The 19,712-nt window shown below is 41.2% G+C and overlaps 1 protein-coding gene across 6 annotated transcripts in view; it reads right to left on the bottom strand.

The window, feature by feature from the left end:
- Nucleotides 1-19,712, bottom strand: part of LOC117559361 (AP-3 complex subunit beta-2) — a 62,776-nt gene that overhangs the window by 22,318 nt on the left and 20,746 nt on the right. For all 6 annotated transcript variants that reach the window (XM_034236090.1, XM_034236092.1, XM_034236093.1 and 3 more), the window contains 13 exons: nucleotides 18,362-18,437; nucleotides 17,872-17,946; nucleotides 17,531-17,626; nucleotides 16,300-16,460; nucleotides 15,838-15,904; nucleotides 14,991-15,173; nucleotides 13,386-13,574; nucleotides 7,136-7,233; nucleotides 4,949-5,003; nucleotides 4,770-4,841; nucleotides 3,799-3,861; nucleotides 2,398-2,530; nucleotides 990-1,099 (listed from right to left, as the gene is read on the bottom strand). In XM_034236090.1, coding sequence (XP_034091981.1) covers nucleotides 990-1,099; nucleotides 2,398-2,530; nucleotides 3,799-3,861; nucleotides 4,770-4,841; nucleotides 4,949-5,003; nucleotides 7,136-7,233; nucleotides 13,386-13,574; nucleotides 14,991-15,173; nucleotides 15,838-15,904; nucleotides 16,300-16,460; nucleotides 17,531-17,626; nucleotides 17,872-17,946; nucleotides 18,362-18,437 — 1,378 coding nt within the window. The remainder of the gene's footprint in view (nucleotides 1-989; nucleotides 1,100-2,397; nucleotides 2,531-3,798; nucleotides 3,862-4,769; nucleotides 4,842-4,948; nucleotides 5,004-7,135; nucleotides 7,234-13,385; nucleotides 13,575-14,990; nucleotides 15,174-15,837; nucleotides 15,905-16,299; nucleotides 16,461-17,530; nucleotides 17,627-17,871; nucleotides 17,947-18,361; nucleotides 18,438-19,712) is intronic.

The following is a 19,712-nucleotide window of genomic DNA, read 5'->3' as shown; positions in this document are numbered from 1 at the left end:
AAAGGCCGATCAGGAGAGCTGGATCTGATCAATATGGACATAAACGCGAGTGAAGTATAACCGGACGCGAGAGAGAGATCAGATCAGCTGCTGAGTCTGATGGAGACACGCTGCTCTGCATGATCACCTGATGCTCCGCCCTCTGTTTAGCGAGCTGACCAGACTGCGCAAAATGCGTATATGAAGTAATCTTACCCTCGTGGGGGCGCGCTCATGTGATTGGCTTAGAATGAAGGAGACATCTGATTGGCTATAGATAGAAAAAATTACAAGTACGAATCGGCTGACCGTCAGGGGAGTCTCAAAAAACCCACACACGAATGCAAAGCGATCCGTGCACAGAAAGCTGTTTGTGTTTGCAGGTTCAGGAGATTTAAACGGGAAACTAATAAGTGAGAATCAAAAATACACATGTAAAACTTTTTTCTGTATTTGGATTTTATTTACATGTATATGAAACGGAACACATTTGTGTGTGCATTGAAAAACACAAGTGTGTATCCGGAAATACAAGTTTGAATCCTTCTGTGTGCATGTGTGTATTATGAGACTGTTCTGAGCCCATAGTAGCATGGACAGCAGCTACTGACAGTAGCTACTGACCATGCTACAGCAGTGAGCAGCAGAGGTGGGGAGAGGCGTTATCAGGAAATGATCGTATAGGACGTACACACGGAGCCGTTTGGCACCCCAGAGCGTTCCGGTTGCAGATCTATCCACCTTCGGACCCGTTATCGTTTGCGGGATCCGTTTCCGCTGTTCCGTTACGGCCTCGTGTGAACGAACGGGCTAAACGCGAGAGAAAAGTAGCAGATATAACCCGTTTCGTTCTCCTGTAAACACCACCTTAGATGGTTGTGTTTCTCTTTTGTCAGGAAAAACGGATACAAGTTTATTTGGCAGACCTGTTTTCACACAGCAACTCTAAAACAATTAGTGTTCCTTTCGCTGGGATTTTTTATAGCCAGTTAATGACAGCAGTTTCTCACCTGGATGTTGTCAGTGAGTTTGGCCATGTGCTTTATGATGTCGCTGTGTTTCTCCGGTTGCATCTGCAGCAGCTTCTTAATCACCACCACCGACTCTGCTACCACCAACTCTGCACGACAGGAGGAACAGCCATAAATCATCAAATAAACAGTCATTATGTTTTCCTCATTTCATCCTCGATCAGGGATACTCAACTTCCCTTCCCTTTTTTTTATTTTTTTTAAATAACAGTAGGTAAAGGGTCGGTAAATAAAAAACCGTTCACCTGTCAGAGGCTCCATGGCCACCTGTGTCATTTTTCTTTTTTAAAAACAAACTTTATTATTGTATTTTGATGGTTTGTCATGCCCCCTCGCACCTTGTTTAAATTAAAAGTACAAAATAAAGCCAAATGGAATATTTTTTTAATGATTAATTTGAACTTTTGACTTTATAAAAACAGGCCAGATTTGTAGTTAATAGGTTTTTTGTTTCCCTTGTGGACCCTTTCTGGAAATTCTTGTCTCCTTAAAGGTCCCATGTCATGCTTTTCTGGTTATTACCCGTCCCCATGTAAACGGTCTGCGGAGTCACAAACCCTCAAAGTACACCCTGTAGCGAGTAAAACTCTAACACAGAAAAGACCTGTCTATGCTGCCCCAGAACGCCTCGTTGGAGATTTCTCTTTTTTCATAGTTTACTTCTTGAGTATAGTGACGTATTTCGGGTATAGTGACGTAACGTATACCCGAACGCTCGGAGCCGTTACGTTTGGACCAATCCGTGGACTTCCTCACACACACACTCGGCAGGACGTTGCGAGGCTCGCTGCTGCGAGGAGCGGGACACTGTGAGCTGGCTCACTGGTGTGGGGTCGGCGAGACAGCGAGACACCGCAGAACTCAGCCTGGGCACACACACAAACTCCCAGCCAGGCTGCGGGTGTGTTTCAGGCTGCGGGTGTGTTTCAGGCTGGGTTTCACTGTGTCTCGCTGTCTCACAGACGGCCACTGGGCTCACAGGGAGGGGGGGGCAGGAGCTCCAACAAGCCGTTTAGGACAGAGAGTGAATACACATACTATACAGAGATGCTGTATGAGAAACCAATGTGAGTTTGGAAAATTGCACAATATACATTTATTCTAGTAGACCTCAACAATGGAATTATGATCAGTAGAAATGGCCAAGACATGGGACCTTTAAAACTCGATAATTATATCTCATATATTGCCTTCATGGATATGTACAGTTGTGTTAAATTCAATCTAATTTTCAAATGTAAATGAACAAGCTTGATTAAATGATCCTATTGACCCAGTATCTGATACTAGCCACAACAATGAATCCCTCCTACTCTATATACATTATATATATATACAGTATATCATTTAAAGCCTGTAGTGCAGAGTGTGACGCAGAAGGACTCACCGTCTCTGTTGGACAGCAGTTGCACCAGGCCGTTCAGACACGTGTCCCTCACCTCCCCGATGTTTGTGGCGCAGCGGCCGATGGCCTGGATCGTGGCGGCCACAAAGTCTTTATCCATGCTCTTAATGTACGTCTGCCAGAGAGAAGTATTCACTTAGTAAAGTGTAAAATACAGAGAGTGGCTTATCCCTCCTCAGTGAAGCATCACTCTTAACTCCCATAGATGCTGCTGAATTCCCTATAGGCTTCATTAAGCTTCATCTTATCTTATATATGTGTTGCATGAAAGCACATCTTGAGTCAGTCCTTATACTATTATATATCCATACTGTAAACGTTGCACATTACCATGATTACTGATTACTTTCTTTTGTACATTTATATTTCTTGAAATATTCTTTTTTTTACTTTTAATTTTACAATATTTTTTTTGTTTACAGTAGATTTATAGTAGGGATGGGAATTTGAAAGCAAATGTATATTCGACCCCCAAAAAAACGGTTAACCGATTAACCGAAATGAACATATCCTATAAAAAAAAAAATGTGGGAAACATTTAAAAAAAAATGTTTTTTAAATACATGTTCAAATACAGTAAGTATAGAAACCAAGTCGATTTTGTCAAATGTATTGAACTGGTGATCCCAGTATGAACAGTTGACAGCTATAGGCCTACAGCTTTCATGCTTAAAACATAACTTGGTTTTTAAATTAAAGAGAACAACATAACGGGTTAGGGTAACGTAACCCGTGACAACAGAGATCAACAACCTATAACAGGGCTATGCACAGAATGCAGCTATTCAATACTCATTCTTGTTTAAGAATATGAGCATGTCTACTCGGGGGAGAGGCGGGCGCGGAGGCGATTCACAATCAGGCCAGCTGTAGAGAAGACCCTCTCAGCTGGAATTTGGGCTGAGGTTTGAGTCTGCTTGATCTGCGTGTAGGGAGGGGCAGCAGCCATATCATTGGCTAGAACTAGCTAGATCTGATGGATTTGGACACAAACGCGAGTGAAGTATAACCGGACGCGAGAGAGAGGTCAGCACCTGCAGCTCTGCCCGCTGTGAGGGACCGGTGAGCAGAGCAAAACACACCTTTAGACCTAACACACTTAGCTACGGCACATTGAATTATTCCATTTGATCATATCAACTTAGGCACCCCTCCCAAAAACAAAACAAAATTACAATAAAAATATTCATAACTCATATTCTCATTCGAATACCTGAATAATTTCTAATATTCGATTAATCGTTCCCATCCCTAATTCATAGTAGCTATTTTTACAACTTAATTTCTCCTACTGTGCTTATATATGCATGGAAATACAAATTACTTCTGTGAACCTACTTTATTTATTTTGTGTCCGTTCTTCACAAAGAATCATGACTCTACCTGAAACTCTCGGAGGATCGTGGAAATGTTCGTCTCATTCGCCAGATTGGTGAGAACCTCCAGCTGCAAAGACAAACAGAGAAAAACGTTTTATTTAAACTTAATTTAAAGTGGAATACAAAACTGGGCTTACTTGCAATTACTGCATCACTTTTACATTGTTGGTTACTTCTTAAAACCTGTGCCAGAAAACTGCACTTTCATTTTTAAACAGTCCTTTTTTCAGATTGATGTAGACATTTTTCAAGCAGCTTCATTCGTATTCCTGGGAGTTGATTTGGCACGAGTGGATTTTATGACTCTGTGAAAGTGGGTTTACAATGATTGAGGATATACTTTGTTATACTACCACAGGGTATATGCAGGAATCCTGAAGTCAAATGTAAAACCTTTTAAGACCTTTTTTAAGACCCTTCCATACATTTTAAGACCTCATCGCCACTTGGAGTTTTAACCGGTTACATTGGCGACACACTTTACCTCACATTGACTATATTCAGTATTGATTGTCCTTCCTCCTTATCTTCCAACCATTTGGACGCAAACTTGCATTTCCCCAAAACGATGTTGTTTAACAACCGGCGTAAACGGACCTTCGCGCTATCAAGCAGTGAGCGTGCGATGTCCTGTTCAGATGACGTCAAATCCAACGGGATGCCATAAATAAACTACACAGAATCACACTACACACCTACGCAATGATTACATTCAGGCAGACTGTAGAATATAACCTCTTTGGACAATTTATATACTTATTGAAAACAAGCTACAAAATGTAATACATTGGAAAATGCTGTTTAATACTTTTTAATAGCATTAATTTTCACTAAATTAATTGATCAACGTTTAATACTTTTTAAGACCCCGCGCCGCGGACACCCTGTACCATACCTCAGGTTAAGGATGAATAGTCTTCCATTATTTCAGCACTACGACAAAAGGGACAGCAGGGAAATAGAAAAGAAAATAACCTTAAGGATTTTAATCTGCGTTGGGTCTGTAGAACGGATGTAGAAACTCTTCAGGTACGGCTCAAACATCCCCTGTAGCACACGATGGAGAGAAGAGAGGAAAATGTAATTCAGTGAATCTGCAGCATTCAGTTTTAGATTTCACACACAACCAAAAGACAGCAGCAGGTGTCGCTCACCCTCCTCTTAATCGACATTGTCGCCACATTCTGAAGAACAACGTACTGGACCTCACTGTAATGAGAGACATCAACACAAGACATTAATGATAAGGTTAAAAACTGTGGTGAAAAAATTATAAAATCCCTGTTTTTATCGACCGGAGAAATCCTGTGGCCATGAGAGGCCCACAGCTCTTCACAACAATGGAAATATTTGTATGAATATTTATACATCGGCAACGATTATTGAGTATTAATAAAAAAATGTGTAGAGAAATGTTCATATAGGAGAACTGAGCTTTAAGATAAAAATACATAAGTTCTACGTAAGAAAAGACAGTAAAAAGATATTACATAATAATATAATTTTTGCAGTAGGTCATACTGACATTGCGATAACATTATCATAGATCTATTTAATGTGACATTTCTCCCAGCTGCATATGGTATCTGGTAACATCTAAAGAAAACCAAATCAACATGGTTTCTGAATCTTTGTAATCCTATTCCTTAGATTAAGATAAAACTGTAAGTAATATGTGTTACTAATATGTGCAAAAAAAAGTTTTAAAAAATCACATCTGCACTCAGGTATGTTTGTAGATTGTCTAATAAAGCAAGACCAATATAACATTTCAAATCTTAAGCAGCATTCTTGTTAGACGTGCGTGCATTATCTCTCAGGGTAATAAACCAGTGTGTTTGTGATTAGCGCTGAGGCTCTGTATGAATAGTAAAGTGTTAACAAACATATGGTGGTGTGCGACAGAGAGGCTGTTTGGCGGCTCTGAGTGATGATCCCATTACAGCCGCTCAGCCACAGGACCCCCGCTCAATAAGAGGCAGTGTGAGGACTTACAGCCCACAGGCCATCGCTCCTCATGCTTTATGCCTCCATGTTTACCTCAGACGCACCCAGCTCCCTGTTTAATTTCACTCCTCGCTTCAGGCCAGAGCAGATTTCGTTTACTACCCTCACTTGTCATTTTTCTACTGTTCTCATACTATTTTCCACTTTGCTGATGGTCTTTATAGTGTTCTCCTCGCACATTCAGCTGAGTTTCATAAACGCAGCTGAATGTGCTGCAGGGTGACGTATTTAGCTAATGATCAAACAGGAAGTTAGCATCCCGTTGGTTTCTTTGACAAAAAGCGGAAAGGGATTATTTCTTTGAATTATGTCAGAAATAAGATAAACTTTTAGGATTCAGGAGGATACACTTCACAATAGTTGAACACCACATGTAGGATTTTGAAGCATAAAAGCAATGGCTGCTATAAGCTAACATAATGCTAATACAACAAGCGCAGGACTTCAACGTCATCACCACTGAGTAAATGGGTTTCTTGTTTTTAGCATTATGGCTTTTATTGTTCCCTGACAACATCTGTAGTCTAATTAAGCCAATTCATTGTACAATGTAGGATCCCAAATATTATGTTAATCAATTTTGTATTAGCCATTGCCCTTTTTTTTTTAAATTGATATGTGTATCTGTTGTATTTTATGTCAGAAGCAAACAGTTCTTTAGCTTGTGTTAACCGTAGATTTTTGTTCAGAACTCAAACATAAAACCCATTGGAAAAGCCAGATGACAGAAAGAAACAAAACATTAATTAAAGCTAACTAATTTCCCAGATATAGGACTAATTTCTGCAGTACTGTTTTCCACCTTAGCTCCATTCTCAGCCAATAATGTTGACAGATGGCTCATGCTGCTGCCTTAAAGGTGGGGTAGGTAAGTTTGAGAAACCGGCTCGAGATACACTTTTTGTTATATTCCATGGAATGCTCTTAACATCCCGATAGCAATGAATATCTTAAGTGCTTTGACAAAAAATCCATAAACAAAAGTCATCTGTGGAAGCCGTGGTACTGTAAAAAGTACGACCAATCATCTGAGCCGGCCCGGCTAAAATAACTGGATGGCCTACCTGCCTGTCAGCCTTCCATCTGTGCACAAACTTATCTCGTGCCCTCATTAGTCATGTGCGCGTTCGTGTGTGTTGAAGGAGGGGCTCTGTAAGGAAGTAGCAGATTTCTTCCGGCTGTGTATTTTTAAATTCTAGCTCACTCGAGCTGGTTTCTCCAAAATGACCTTCCCCACCTTTAATTTCACAGCTTTTAATTTTCTAACAGGCCTGATGCTTTAATAGGCAGCATTGAAATTTGAATAGAGAATTAATTTCAGATGGTCAGCTCACCTGTGGCTCCTCAGCAGACGGACCAGGGCCTTGGCGATCACCCCGATCTCCGCTTTAGGAGCCAGATGGAAATACAGCTGAGCAACAGCCATCACCACCTGATGCAGGGAAAACAAAAGGAGGGTAAAACAATTGCACAATATAAAATACTGTGTAACTAACCCATGTACTATGTCATCCATCTGGGCGTTCAATATTTACTCCTGTTGTTACAATTCATTCAGTTCCAAAGCAACAGTCCATTACCATCACTGCCTCTCGCTGCAGTTTGCCACCGTGCAGATGAAATGTGATTTATTCTGCCAATGTGTTGGATGTGCATGAAAGAACTACATCAAATACTGTGTTGCCCTCTTTCTTGTTTTATAGCAGCTGTGTCAAACTCAATGTCATCGCGGGCCACATCAGCATTATGGTTGCACTCAAAGGGCCGGTTGTAACTTTAAGACTATATAAAAATACATATATAAATATGTAATATATATAAACGTATGTATTATATTACAATATTTCCTCTGCATTGGATTATTATAGGATAGGTAATAATAACTTAATAATTAACTACTGAAATCAGAAGTCTAGGACAAATAATTGGAAGTCTCTTCAGTGAGAATGTCACAAAATGATTTTTTTTTAAAAAAAAAAGCCAAATTCTGGAAAAAATGTTTAAAAAAATGACATTTTGAAGCAAAAAAGTCAAATTCTGAACAACATTCATATTTGAGATGCATTGTGGGACATGTAGTTTATGGGCAACGTGCTTCTGTAAATCGGCATATAACTGTATAATAAACGTATTATATTCTTTCAGAGCTCTTGTGGGGCCACATTAAATGAAGTCGCGGGCCGGATTTGGCCCCCGGGCCTTGAGTTTGACACCCCTGTGTTACAGCTAAATGGAAGAAGAACATTTTTGATTTAAAGTTCAAGAAATGATCTGGCACTCAGGGGGGAGGGTTGTGCTTTTTCAAAAAATCTCGATCTGCATACTAAACTCAATCATCAATCGTGTTTCTGGCTACTTCATGAATGTTCAATATGATCTTTTAGCCCTGCTTCCGGCCTCCTCAGGGAAGTATCTGTCTTTAAGGAGTTTATTTCAGCTTTTTAGATGAAAACAGATGCCTGAAACACTGACAGGAGTGATGAAGTGAACCTGTTGCCATATAATCAAAACAAGGAGGTGAGACACTAAGGGCAGCTGCAAAGTTCATATCAGCTTTATGTCACTTTTGATCTAAAAATAGATCAGCTTTTGAAAATCTTTGAGATACCTTTTTTCTTGGTCACTTTGACATTACATTACATTACATTGCATTTAGCTGACGCTTTTATCCAAAGCGACTTACAATAAGTACATTCGACCGGAAGACACAACCTTGAAGAAAACAGAATCATAAAAGTTAATCAGCTTTCATAGAGCCAAAACATTTCAAGTGCTACTCAACTGGCGTAGATAAGCCAGTCCTTTGTTAGTATATAAGTGCTTTGTTAATAATTATATCGCTCGAAGTGGAGTCGAAAGAGATGAGTTTTCAGTCTGCGCCGGAAGATGTGCAAGCTATCTGCTGTCCTGATGTCAATGGGGAGCTCATTCCACCATCTTGGTGCCAGGACAGCAAACCCACGTGTTTTTGCTGATGGGAACTTGGGTCCCCCTCGCAGCAAGGGCGCAGCGAGTCGTTTGGCTGATGCAGAGCGTAGTGCACGCGCTGGGGTGTACGGTTTAACCATGTTCTGGATGTACGAAGGGCCAGATCCATTCGCAGCATGGTAAGCAAGTACCAGTGTCTTGAAGTGGATTCTAGCAGTTACCGGAAGCCAGTGAAGGGAGCGGAGGAGCGGAGTGGTGTGGGAAAATTTAGGAAGGTTGAAGACCAGACGAGCCGCTGCATTCTGGATGAGCTGCAGAGGTCGGATGGCACATGCAGGTAGACCAGCCAGGAGGGTGTTGCAGTAGTCTAGGCGTGAGATGACGAGAGCCTGGACCAGAACCTGCGTCGCTTTCTGTGTCAGCTGGGGACGTATCTTCCTGATGTTGTAAAGCGTGTATCTGCAGCAGCGGGTTGTAGCAGCGATGTTTGCAGTGAAGGACAGGTTGTTATCTAGGGTCACACCCAGATTCCTTGCAGTCTGAGTCGGGGAAACAACTGAGGTGCCGATGTTGATTGTTAGGTCAAGAGTGGGACAATCTTTTCCCGGAAGGAAGAGCAGCTCAGTCTTGTCAAGGTTGAGCTTGAGGTGGTGAGCAGACATCCACTGAGAGATGTCTGCTAGACAAGCAGAGATGCGTGCGACGACCTGGGTCTCTGAGTGGGGAAAGGACAGAATTAATTGGGTGTCGTCAGCGTAGCAGTGGTAAGAAAAACCATGCGGGCTAATGACTGATCCGAGCGAGTTTGTGTACAGGGAGAAGAGGAGGGGACCAAGAACAGAGCCCTGAGGGACCCCTGTAGTTAATTGACAAGGGTCGGACTCAGACCCTCTCCAAGTCACCCTGTAGGTACGGTCTTTCAGATATGAGGTGAGGAGGGAAAGTGCAGAGCCTGAAACTCCAAGTTTTTGGAGAGTGCGAAGGAGGATCTGATGATTCACCGTGTCGAATGCAGCAGACAGGTCCAACAGGATGATGACAGAGGAGAGGGATGCAGTTTTGGCAGTGTGCAGTTCCTCCGTGACAGCAATGAGAGCCGTTTCTGTGGAGTGACCTGCCTTGAAACCAGACTGGTGCAGATCCAGAAGGTTATTCTGATGGAGATAACAGGAGAGTTGTCTAAAGACAGCGCGTTCAAGTGTTTTAGACAGGAACGGGAGGAGAGACAGGCCTGTAGTTTATAACATCAGACGGGTTGAGAGTAGGTTTCTTTAGGAGAGGGTTTACTCTTGCCTCCTTGAGACTGTTTGGAAAGTGACCAGAAGTTAGAGAAGTGTTGATGAAATGGGTGAGAAACGGTAGAATATCAGGAGCGATAGTCTGAAGGAGGTTTGAAGGGATAGGGTCCAGAGGACAGGTGGTAGGGCGGGCAGAGGTAATGAGGGTAAGAACCTCACTTGGAGAGAGAGGGGAAAAGGAGGTAAGTGTGTTGGCGGTGAGTAAAGGGGAGTCAGAAAAAGAAGAGCGAATATCATCAACCTTTTTTTCAAAGTGGGTAACAAAGTCGCTTGACAGAAGTGAGGAGGGGGAGGGGCTTTTGGAGGGTCCAGGAGGGAGGAGAAGATGGAAAATAGTTTTTTAGGATTGGAATAGGAAGATTGGATCTTATCTTGAAAGATAGTGCTTTTTGCCTGAGAGATCGAAGCAGAGAAAGACGAGAGGAGAGCCTGATAGGTTAGGAGGTCGTCACGGTGTTTGGATTTCCACCGTTTCCGCTCTGCTGCCCTAAGGACGGTTCTATTAGCACGCAGTGCATCATTTAGCCAGGGAGCAGGAGGGGACTGACGAGCCTGCCGAGATGTGAGAGGACAGAGAGAGTCCAGAGTGGATGAGAGAGTAGAGAGGAGAGTTTCTGCAGCAGAGTTTGAAGGCAGGAGTTGGAACGAGTCAGAGGAAGGGAGGGCTGAGAGCACCGATGAGGCAAAGGTAGAGGGGGAGAGGGAACGAAGGTTACGGCGGACAAGTGCAGGATGAGAAGAGATTAGTTTGTTATGTTTGGAAAGGGGTAGAGAGAATGAAATGAAGAAGTGATCAGATGTGTGGAGCGGGTTTACAGAGAAGTTAGAAGTAGCGCAGTTCCTTGAGAATATGAGATCAAGGACATTGCCAGCTTTATGAGTCGGTGGGGACGGAGACAGTGAGAAAGCAAAGGCGGTTAACAGGGATGTTAGTTCGTCTATCGTCCCTGTCTGGAGGTTGAAGTCTCCGAGAAGTACAGCGGGAGGGCCAGTTTCAGGGATGTGTGAGAGGAGATTATCTAATTCCTCCAAGAAGTCCCCCAAGGCGCCTGGTGGACGGTAGAGTACAACAATGGTTAACTGTATAGGATGGGTTACTGTGACGGCATGGAACTCAAAGGTGGAAGGAGTAAAGTTAGGTAGCTTGAAGAGGGAAAAGCTCCATTTGGGAGAGAGCAGGAGACCAGTGCCACCTCCTCTGCCAGTTGGTCTGGGTGTATGGGAGAAGGAATATGCAGTGGAGAGAGCTGCTGGGGTGGATGTGTTGGATGGAGTAATCCAGGTCTCAGTGAGAGCAAGGAAATCCAGAGATTGCAGGGAAGCGTAGCCAGAGATGAAGTCAGCCATAGGAACAGCTGACTGGCAATTCCACAGGCCACCTGAAACTAGATGTTGGATCTCAGTCGAGCACGTGGGATAGACGAGAGCAGGCCGGTTATATCGATTAGGAGATACACGGGGCCAATGATAATTGCGAGAAGACACATGAACAGGAATGGAGAAAATACACATGATTATAGCATGAGGGGCTAAACAACTAAAGAAAAGAGAAATAAGACACCAGCTCAATCAGAGTAGGATTTGCCTCCTCTTTGCCTCCCTCGTGACTCCCGTAGGACTCCAATGTCTTTGTCAGTCTTACTCCCGTAGGACTCCAATGTCTTTGTCAGTCTTCGGCTGTCTGACGCTTAAGCTGACGCTCCAGGAAAGAGCTACCTAAAATGGATGCCTGATTGCTGAGTTCTCACAGCTGTAGGGCCACGCCCCTCTAATTAGTTAACTATCTACAGCTGATGGGCGACAATAGACTGGCCCTGCCTATATTGTAGAGTAGAATAAATGAAACAGAGAAGTCTAATTAAACAAGAATATAACTTACAGTGGTTGCTGCGTCAATAGGTAATGTCGTCACCCGGTCCAGATGTACACAAAGTTTTTAACACAACATTGACATATATCCATTTAAACTCACCCTGCAAACTCTTAATTCCACTTATTTACACATCTGGAAATGATGGAGCAACAATAGAACTCATTTGGAGTCATGTCTACCTGGTGGATGAAATTCAATAATTTGCTTTCTTTCTTTTGTTTAGGTCCCTCTAACTCCTGGACTCTGGCTCTTTAGCTGTTTAATGCTTCATTATGTTCGCCATGTTGTTGCTAACTGTGTCTGTGTGTTGTTTGGTGCTGAGCACTTAGTGTTGCTGGCTTCACAGATGCTTCACTGCAAACAGCTGCCTGCCACTATTAGAGCAGTGAGGGGGAACCAGAACAGTGAATTTGTGGACCGGACAGATCCACAAAGAGCTGAAACACGCTTTAGAGATAGTCTTGATCTGGGATCCGGAGATCGATTGCTTTTGTCTGTATGCATTCTTTTTTGCCATTTTGTGTGTAAGCATGTGCACATTATGCTAATTATTGTGTGATCTATCATTACATTACATTACATGTCACTTGTTAGACGCTTTTATCCAAAGCGACTTACATACTCAATACTGTGGGCAATCCCACAGGAGCAATTTGGGGTGAAGTGTCCAGGGACACAACAACATGCTGACTGCAGTGGGGTTTGAACCTGTGACCCCTGATCCCAACACCAAGGCTCTACCCACTACGCCCCCCATCTATCACCCTTATATTGCGTTTAATTAACTTTGTGATGTTTGAGCTATGTTGTTGTCACACTAACATTAGAGAGAAGTCTCTTAAAAACAGACTTGTAGTGTCAACAAGCCTTTTATAGGCAATATATTTATTTGAAAGAGTTGTATTTTTGTAAATTCACTTGAGTAAGGTTGTTGCTTCCACTCTCGTGATTATTTCTCTCCTTTTATCAGGGGTGTAAAAAAAATTCTGCAACTGTTTAGCGTCCTGTGAATGAATGTTATCGATAACACCTTTAGGTAGTAAGAGTAGATGCTTACCTCAAATGCCTCTTCTCTTGTAAAATAAAATAAAACTTAAAAAAGGCTCATAAAATATTTAAAAGGGATAAGGGATAAGGAAAAACCAATTACAATTATAGAGCACGCTGCTAAACAACATGCAATATGAGGGACAAGGTTAATCTTGAAATGCCTTGAATCAAACAGCAGAACAAAGGCAGGATAATGTGTGACCGGGGAGTCTCCTAACATCTGACATTGATCAAAACAGGCTTTTCAAAGATCTGAGTAGCTGCTCGAAGGCACTACAGCTGCTTGTTAGCGCAAACCAAGGTCGTGCATCTGAAGACCTCAACTACTCAAAAATGTTGGAGAGAAAGCCATTATGATTTCTGCCATGGCAACTGGCTCAAGTGGAGAGTTACTGTTAGTGTGTGGGTGGGTGTGTGTGTTTCAGAGTGTCTTACGGCTGCGTTGCGGCTCTGCAGCAGCGGCTTGGTGTTTCTCAGCAGCAGCCGGTGATCTGGATCCATCACGTACGGCTTCCTCTTGACCATGGGAGCCTCCGCCTTCTTGTCTTTGTCCTCCTCTTCCTCATCCGAGTCTTCATCCGAGCCGTAGAAGGTCTTGTCGCTTCCCTCCTCCAGAAAGGACTCCTGCAGAGACAGAGGGGATTAAACCGAGTGTTTGAGGGACAAACAGACCCAGACAGAATCTCTGTTGCATGGAAAATACTTATTGGCCGCTTCAAAAAAACAAACACCAGATGGCGGTTTGCTTTTGAATGTATTTGTTTAAAGGCAGCAACACTGTTTATGTGGAGCATCATTAGACATCCTCGTATTAGAACGACATATGGTGCAAAATGGGTTCGACAGCATTGGAAATTACTAAAATGATAATGTTTGTAGTGGTATGAAAACATGTCTTGGTTGATGCATATTGCGAATGAGAAATTAGGTTGACTCAAAATCCCAAAGTTGGCAAAGCAGCAAAAGGAAAACAATGGCTTGTACCTTTACACATTAACAATGGCTTAACCGTAAGAATATAATCCATCCAACAAAATAAACTTTGTTGTTGCACAATAATCCTGTTTCTATGCAAATTAGTCAATTTACCTTTGAGTTTTTGCATGTTATATGCCATGGTTATTTGAGCATTGATGATTATTTGTATTTTGTAATAAATGTGTTAGCTTCCTACTATGGTCTGTATAGCATGTCGGTAAGCATAAAAATGTGCTTTATATTCACGTCTTTTAGGGCAATTATCAGGCAAACATATCAAAAACTGTACTGGTTTTTGCTTCATAAATGTGAACATTTGCTGTTTTTCTGTATTTTTTTCACCATAAATAAAATATGTCTAAGGCAGGGGTGTCAAACTCAATTTCATCGCGGGCCACATTAACATTATGGTTGCACTCAAAGGGCCGGTTATAACTACTACATATATAAATATATATATATAAAATAATGTATTACATTACATTATTGCCTCTGAATTGGATTATTATCGGATAGGGTAACTAACTACGTTTGAAAGCAGAAGTCCAGGGCAAATAATTGCAAGTCTCTTCAGTGCGCAAACGAGATGCATTGTGGGACATGTAGTTTGTGGACAACCTGCTTCTGTAAAGTGGCATGTAACTGTATAATTAATGTATTATATTCTTTGCAAGCTCTTGCGGGGCCACATCAAATGAAGTCGCGGGCCGGATTTGGCCCCCGGGCCTTGAGTTTGACACCCCTGGTCTAAGGTTTTCTATTGTTAGTCACACAAATTTAAGAAGTTGGAAATATTTTTATATTTTCTTGCATTTTATAAACAAATGTACTTCCCAATCAAATAGAAAATAGACGTACAAATCTTGAAAGAAAATAATTAATTGTAATTGCTTTAGTTGCTGATTTACACATTTCAGTGGCAAGCTAATAAGTCTGACGTGAGTTTCATCACCTCAGAAAAAGTCAAAACAACGTACTGTACAAATCGCTGAAGTTACTATCGTACATATAAACCGACCACCTTTGGGGTCTGCACTGATTCTCTCTGTGTCTCGAACTCACGTTCATGTTGGGGTTGAGGAACTGGGTCCTGGCGTAGCGGGTCAGCATGTTGATGATGACCACCTGCCCCCACTCCTCCACGTCGATCAGCAGGTTGCACAGCTTCCTGTAGTTCTTGTGGATCAGCTCGATGCGTTCGGGACAAACCTCCTCAAACGCCATGACAACGCTCCCCGCCACCAGCTGAGCATACAGGGGGGGGGGTTACCAAAAATGTTGTTGAATGTCAGGACAGCACATGCTGCACAGGAGGATTACTGAGGCACAAAAACAGCTAATGCATTTTTTTATTATTATAGTTTATTTGTTACATAAATAATGTATTTGAGGTTTAATAAATATTATATTAAGATAAGGTAAGATAAGACTTTATTCATCCCGAAGGAAATTGTTGTGCCAGAGTTACAAAGATACAATAAACACAGCAGCATAATAGTAAAACTGTACACTAAAAAGAGCAACTAGATATCTACAGGAAACATGAAACATAGACGCTCACATCATTAATGTAAATATGACCAGTATTTAGTAGTGCAAAAATAACGTTTATCAATAATAATAATATTGCACAAGTTATATACAGTAGCAGCGAGTGTTTTGTAATGATGGTAATTATATTTATATTACTTGCAGTTAAACTAAATCTGTAAATAGGGACTACATTTTTGATCAAATTGCAAAAGTGAATGCAAAGCCTGCCAGAGGGAGACTGGTTGAACAAATGATGCAACCAAAAACATTTAGCAAGTTAGCTGCTACTGATATTTTGTGCACTTCCTCAAACTTCTATTTGCATTTGTCAAAAGAAATACGGATAAAATCCTGGATCTGTGGTGTGAAAACTCACCGTGGTTTTGTCAGCGAGGAGTTTCTCTATGACTTCGATCAGCTGGTCCTTCTGCTCTGGATCCAAACTGTGGACAGAGAAGAAAAAAAACAATGCATAAAACAAGAAAAGCAACAGAGAGAGGAATTGTTCTTAAAGAAATGATACCGTTGTGTTTAAATAATACGGAGCAATAGGAGTAAGCTTTTCTGCCATGAAAGGCTTTCATTTTCAAAGTCACAACATTTTAGCCTCGTGGTTCTCAAACTGAAGACTATGACTCGTGCTGTGCCTTAAACACTGATTTCTAACTTAAAAATGTGTAATTGCTTCTTTAAATCTTAAATATAAAACCTGTTTTCAAGCAGTAATATCTGTAATTAAAGAGGCCTCATGTAATAAATATTAATAAGTGAAATCACCTTAGTTCGCCACACTGTAAAGATCAGGGGTCTGAGTACTGAAAAAGTCTCATTCTGTCACCTGTAGAGTTTGGGGATTGCGTGAGCGGCCGTCTTCCTGACGTACGGAGACATATCAGAGGCAGCCTCTTTGATGGCCAGCATCATGATGGGGACGATGATCGTGACTCGGATGCTGGAGAGGACTCGCAGAGCGCTGGCTCGGATCAGCTGGTTCGGATCCTGCAAAAGAAAAGAGTTCAGAAACAATATTAAAGCCAAATCGGTTGACAAGGTTCATTTGGTTAGGAGTCCACAGCACAGTTAGTCTGTATTTAGCAGAATGTTCGGTGCCACTTTACAATAAGACTACCCTTATAAAGGATTCATAAAGGGTTTATAATTAGGTTATGAATTAGTGTAAACACTTTATTAATCATTAAGAACCATTTATAAACCAGTTCTAACGTAGTTTTCATACATCAACACAGGCTCACTATTTGGCAAGATGACTAAGCCTTATATTGGCTACTTAGCGAGAATCAACTCAGTGAGCAACAGATACCAAGGATGCTGGCTGATGAAGAAGACGAGGTAAGCTAAGTAGCCAATATAGCCAATATAAGCTAAGTAGCCAATATAAGGCTTAGCAGTACAGATACATGTGGGCTCACTATTTGGCAAGCAACCGGTCACAGTCGCCCTGTTTATCTCATGTCTTATAAAAGCTTATTAACGATTTATAAAGTGTTCACAACCTAATTAATAAATGAACTACAAACTATTCATAAACCCTTTATAAGGGTAGTCTTATTGTAAAGTGAATTTTCTTAGTTTAGCCTGTTAGCATGCTAACATTTGAGAAATGTATTTGGTCATTAAACATATTTGACCAGTTCAAATGTTAATCCTGATGATGGCACTAAATGAAAAGTTAAGGGATCAGTTATTTCTAATTGATCCTTCAGGGAACTTGAAAATCTGTTGCAAATTTCCAAGTGAAAATATTTGAATGAATTGTAAATAAGATATTACACTTAAAATATAATATTTCAACCTCATGGTGGTCAACAATCAGGGATCACTCATTTCAGTTAGACTGATATTTTGGAAAACATGAATGTGTGTACACAATTTTATGGCAATATGTCGTATATTTGATGAGATGTTTCAGTCTGATCTAAAGCGGTACAGCTAGAAATCAAACATACAGGACACCTATACTTTCTGATTTACATCATAACATTTCAACCCAATTTGTTTTCTTTGTGTTGAAGTGTTGAAGTATTTGTCTCGTATGAAAGCTGCTGTACCTTTAACCCCCTCTGGAAGGTGGAGATGGAGAGCAGAGCGAGGTCCTGCTGCTCCTCGGCGTAACGCACCAAGTAAACATACACCAGCTTCTTCACCTGCAGAAACAAACCGAATTATGTAGATTAGTAAAATGAAGCAAAGTGATAAAAAGGAGAGGATGGAAATTGCCATTTTGGTTGAGGTGAGATAAAGTCAAAACCCACAGGGCTTTGAAAAATGTGATAAGACGATTCTTAAATTACAAGCAAGAGGAAGCAGTGCAGAAAGCAACTTCTCTACCAGATAAAAACAACACAAGACGAAGAAAAACAACAAATACATTAAAGCCTTTTTTACAAACCTCAATGTTTTTACAGGCCACATTTTTCACCACAGCAGGGAAGAGATCAGATGCATTTTTTCCACGTGCGATCATCTGCAGAGAAGAGCAAGAAAAAAGCAGCAGTGAGGATTTACAAGGTGACATTTTTCATTAATTTGCAAAATAAAATGTTTTATTTTATTCTGGCAGGCTCTTCCTTCCCTTGTTATCGTCCCTGTCCTGCAGAGATGATGAATGAGGAAATGGGTGTGGAGTTTCAGATTATGAGTTATGAATATTTAACAGCTGACTGCGCACTTCTCTGACCACGGTATTTTAATCTGCAGATCCTATTAAAGCATTCTTATCCTTCAAATGTATAAAATCAAGTTTGATACACACAACAAGCTTTGTGTGTTTGTCTGAATGATTTTTAAATGATGCACGTTGACTCGTACATATGGCGTTTGTTTTCTCATAACTTAGCGGGCCGTGGAGAATTCCCAAAGTAAACATTATGTATACTCACAGCCACGATGCGCTTCATCGCCTCCAGCTTCAGCGAGTCTTTGTTGCTGTCCAACATCTCCTTCAGGTCGTCGTGTCTGAGGGAGGAAAACATTTTTAAGCTGCAGGGGGAACTGAGTGACCTCAAAACAAGAAACATGGACCTGTTTGGGTTCCAATTAACGCTCACAATGTCTCAAAGTCGGCAAGCGTGACCCAGAAATTATTCTCTTTGAAGAGTGAAATCCAGCTCGCAAAATATGGAAAAGCTTTGAAACTGCAGCTCATAAAAAGAGGGGTGTAAAGTGACACAATCCCTAAAACATGTTTACTTCTCAAAAAGATCAAAGACGTGAACCAGTGCAACTGTAATGAACCAGAAGGTCTAATATTATCATACAGGCTCACTTCTTTATTGTTCATATAACTCGATAACCAACAACTGCAGGAGCAGAGCGCTGAACTGATCAATCGATCACCAGAAAATAGGCAACACATTTTCTATCCATCAATAAAAAAAATGTAATCAAGCACGATTGTAAAACAGTTTCTTGTTCCTCAAATTTGAGGATTTTTTAATAAAATTAAAATATTGTGAATATCATTGGGCAAAACAAGTAGTTGGAAAAAGTCACCTTAATCGTCATTTGTCACTATTTTCAATCTGTCATTCTCACTGATCAACTACCTGTGGTATTGTGTTATTAAATTAATCATTCATTACGATCTTACACACATTTTGGTTCTGCTCCATCCAAGTCTTATCAGAGACCTTCAACCTACATCTTGAACAAACTGCTCTCCAACCCTTTTGGTACGTGGAGAATGAGAAGTCTCTTCATCTTCTAAAATCTAAATGATTATGATATTTTTTCTGACACTGGAGCAAATCTAGTTATCACTGCTGCTGGTACATCCTGAGAAATCAGATTCAAAACTCATTCCTGATACCTCTGCTATCAAACATAATAATTAGTTGCAACCCTACTAAAAAGGGCCGTTTCCTCAAAGTAAGTAAAAGTATTTCTTTGTGTCAAAACCGCAATGATCCCCAACCCTAATGAACATTCAAAACATTTGTTTTTAGGACAACAGCCTGCTTTTCATTCCACATACACTATGAGTTTCTGTGACCCAGTTAACATGCGACTCCCCCCTGTCAGAGACACTGGGATCAGACCAGAGCTCACAGAGGGATCATTTTAGAGGATCTCACCCTCCACCCTGCTGCAACACAGAAACACTAAAACAACACCGAGAGTTTCCACAAAAGCTGCCAGGAGGAACCTGCAAACAGCAGCAGAGCGGACAGATCAGAGCAGCTGGAGAGACGCCACATAATGACATGTCCAAACACTGACCCTTCACATCTG

Source organism: Gymnodraco acuticeps, unplaced genomic scaffold, assembly GCF_902827175.1.
Source record: "Gymnodraco acuticeps unplaced genomic scaffold, fGymAcu1.1, whole genome shotgun sequence".
In the NCBI taxonomy this organism is placed as follows: Eukaryota; Metazoa; Chordata; class Actinopteri; order Perciformes; family Bathydraconidae; genus Gymnodraco; species Gymnodraco acuticeps.
Note: the sequence above shows the minus strand (reverse complement) of the source record. Positions and strands in the feature narration are given on the sequence as shown.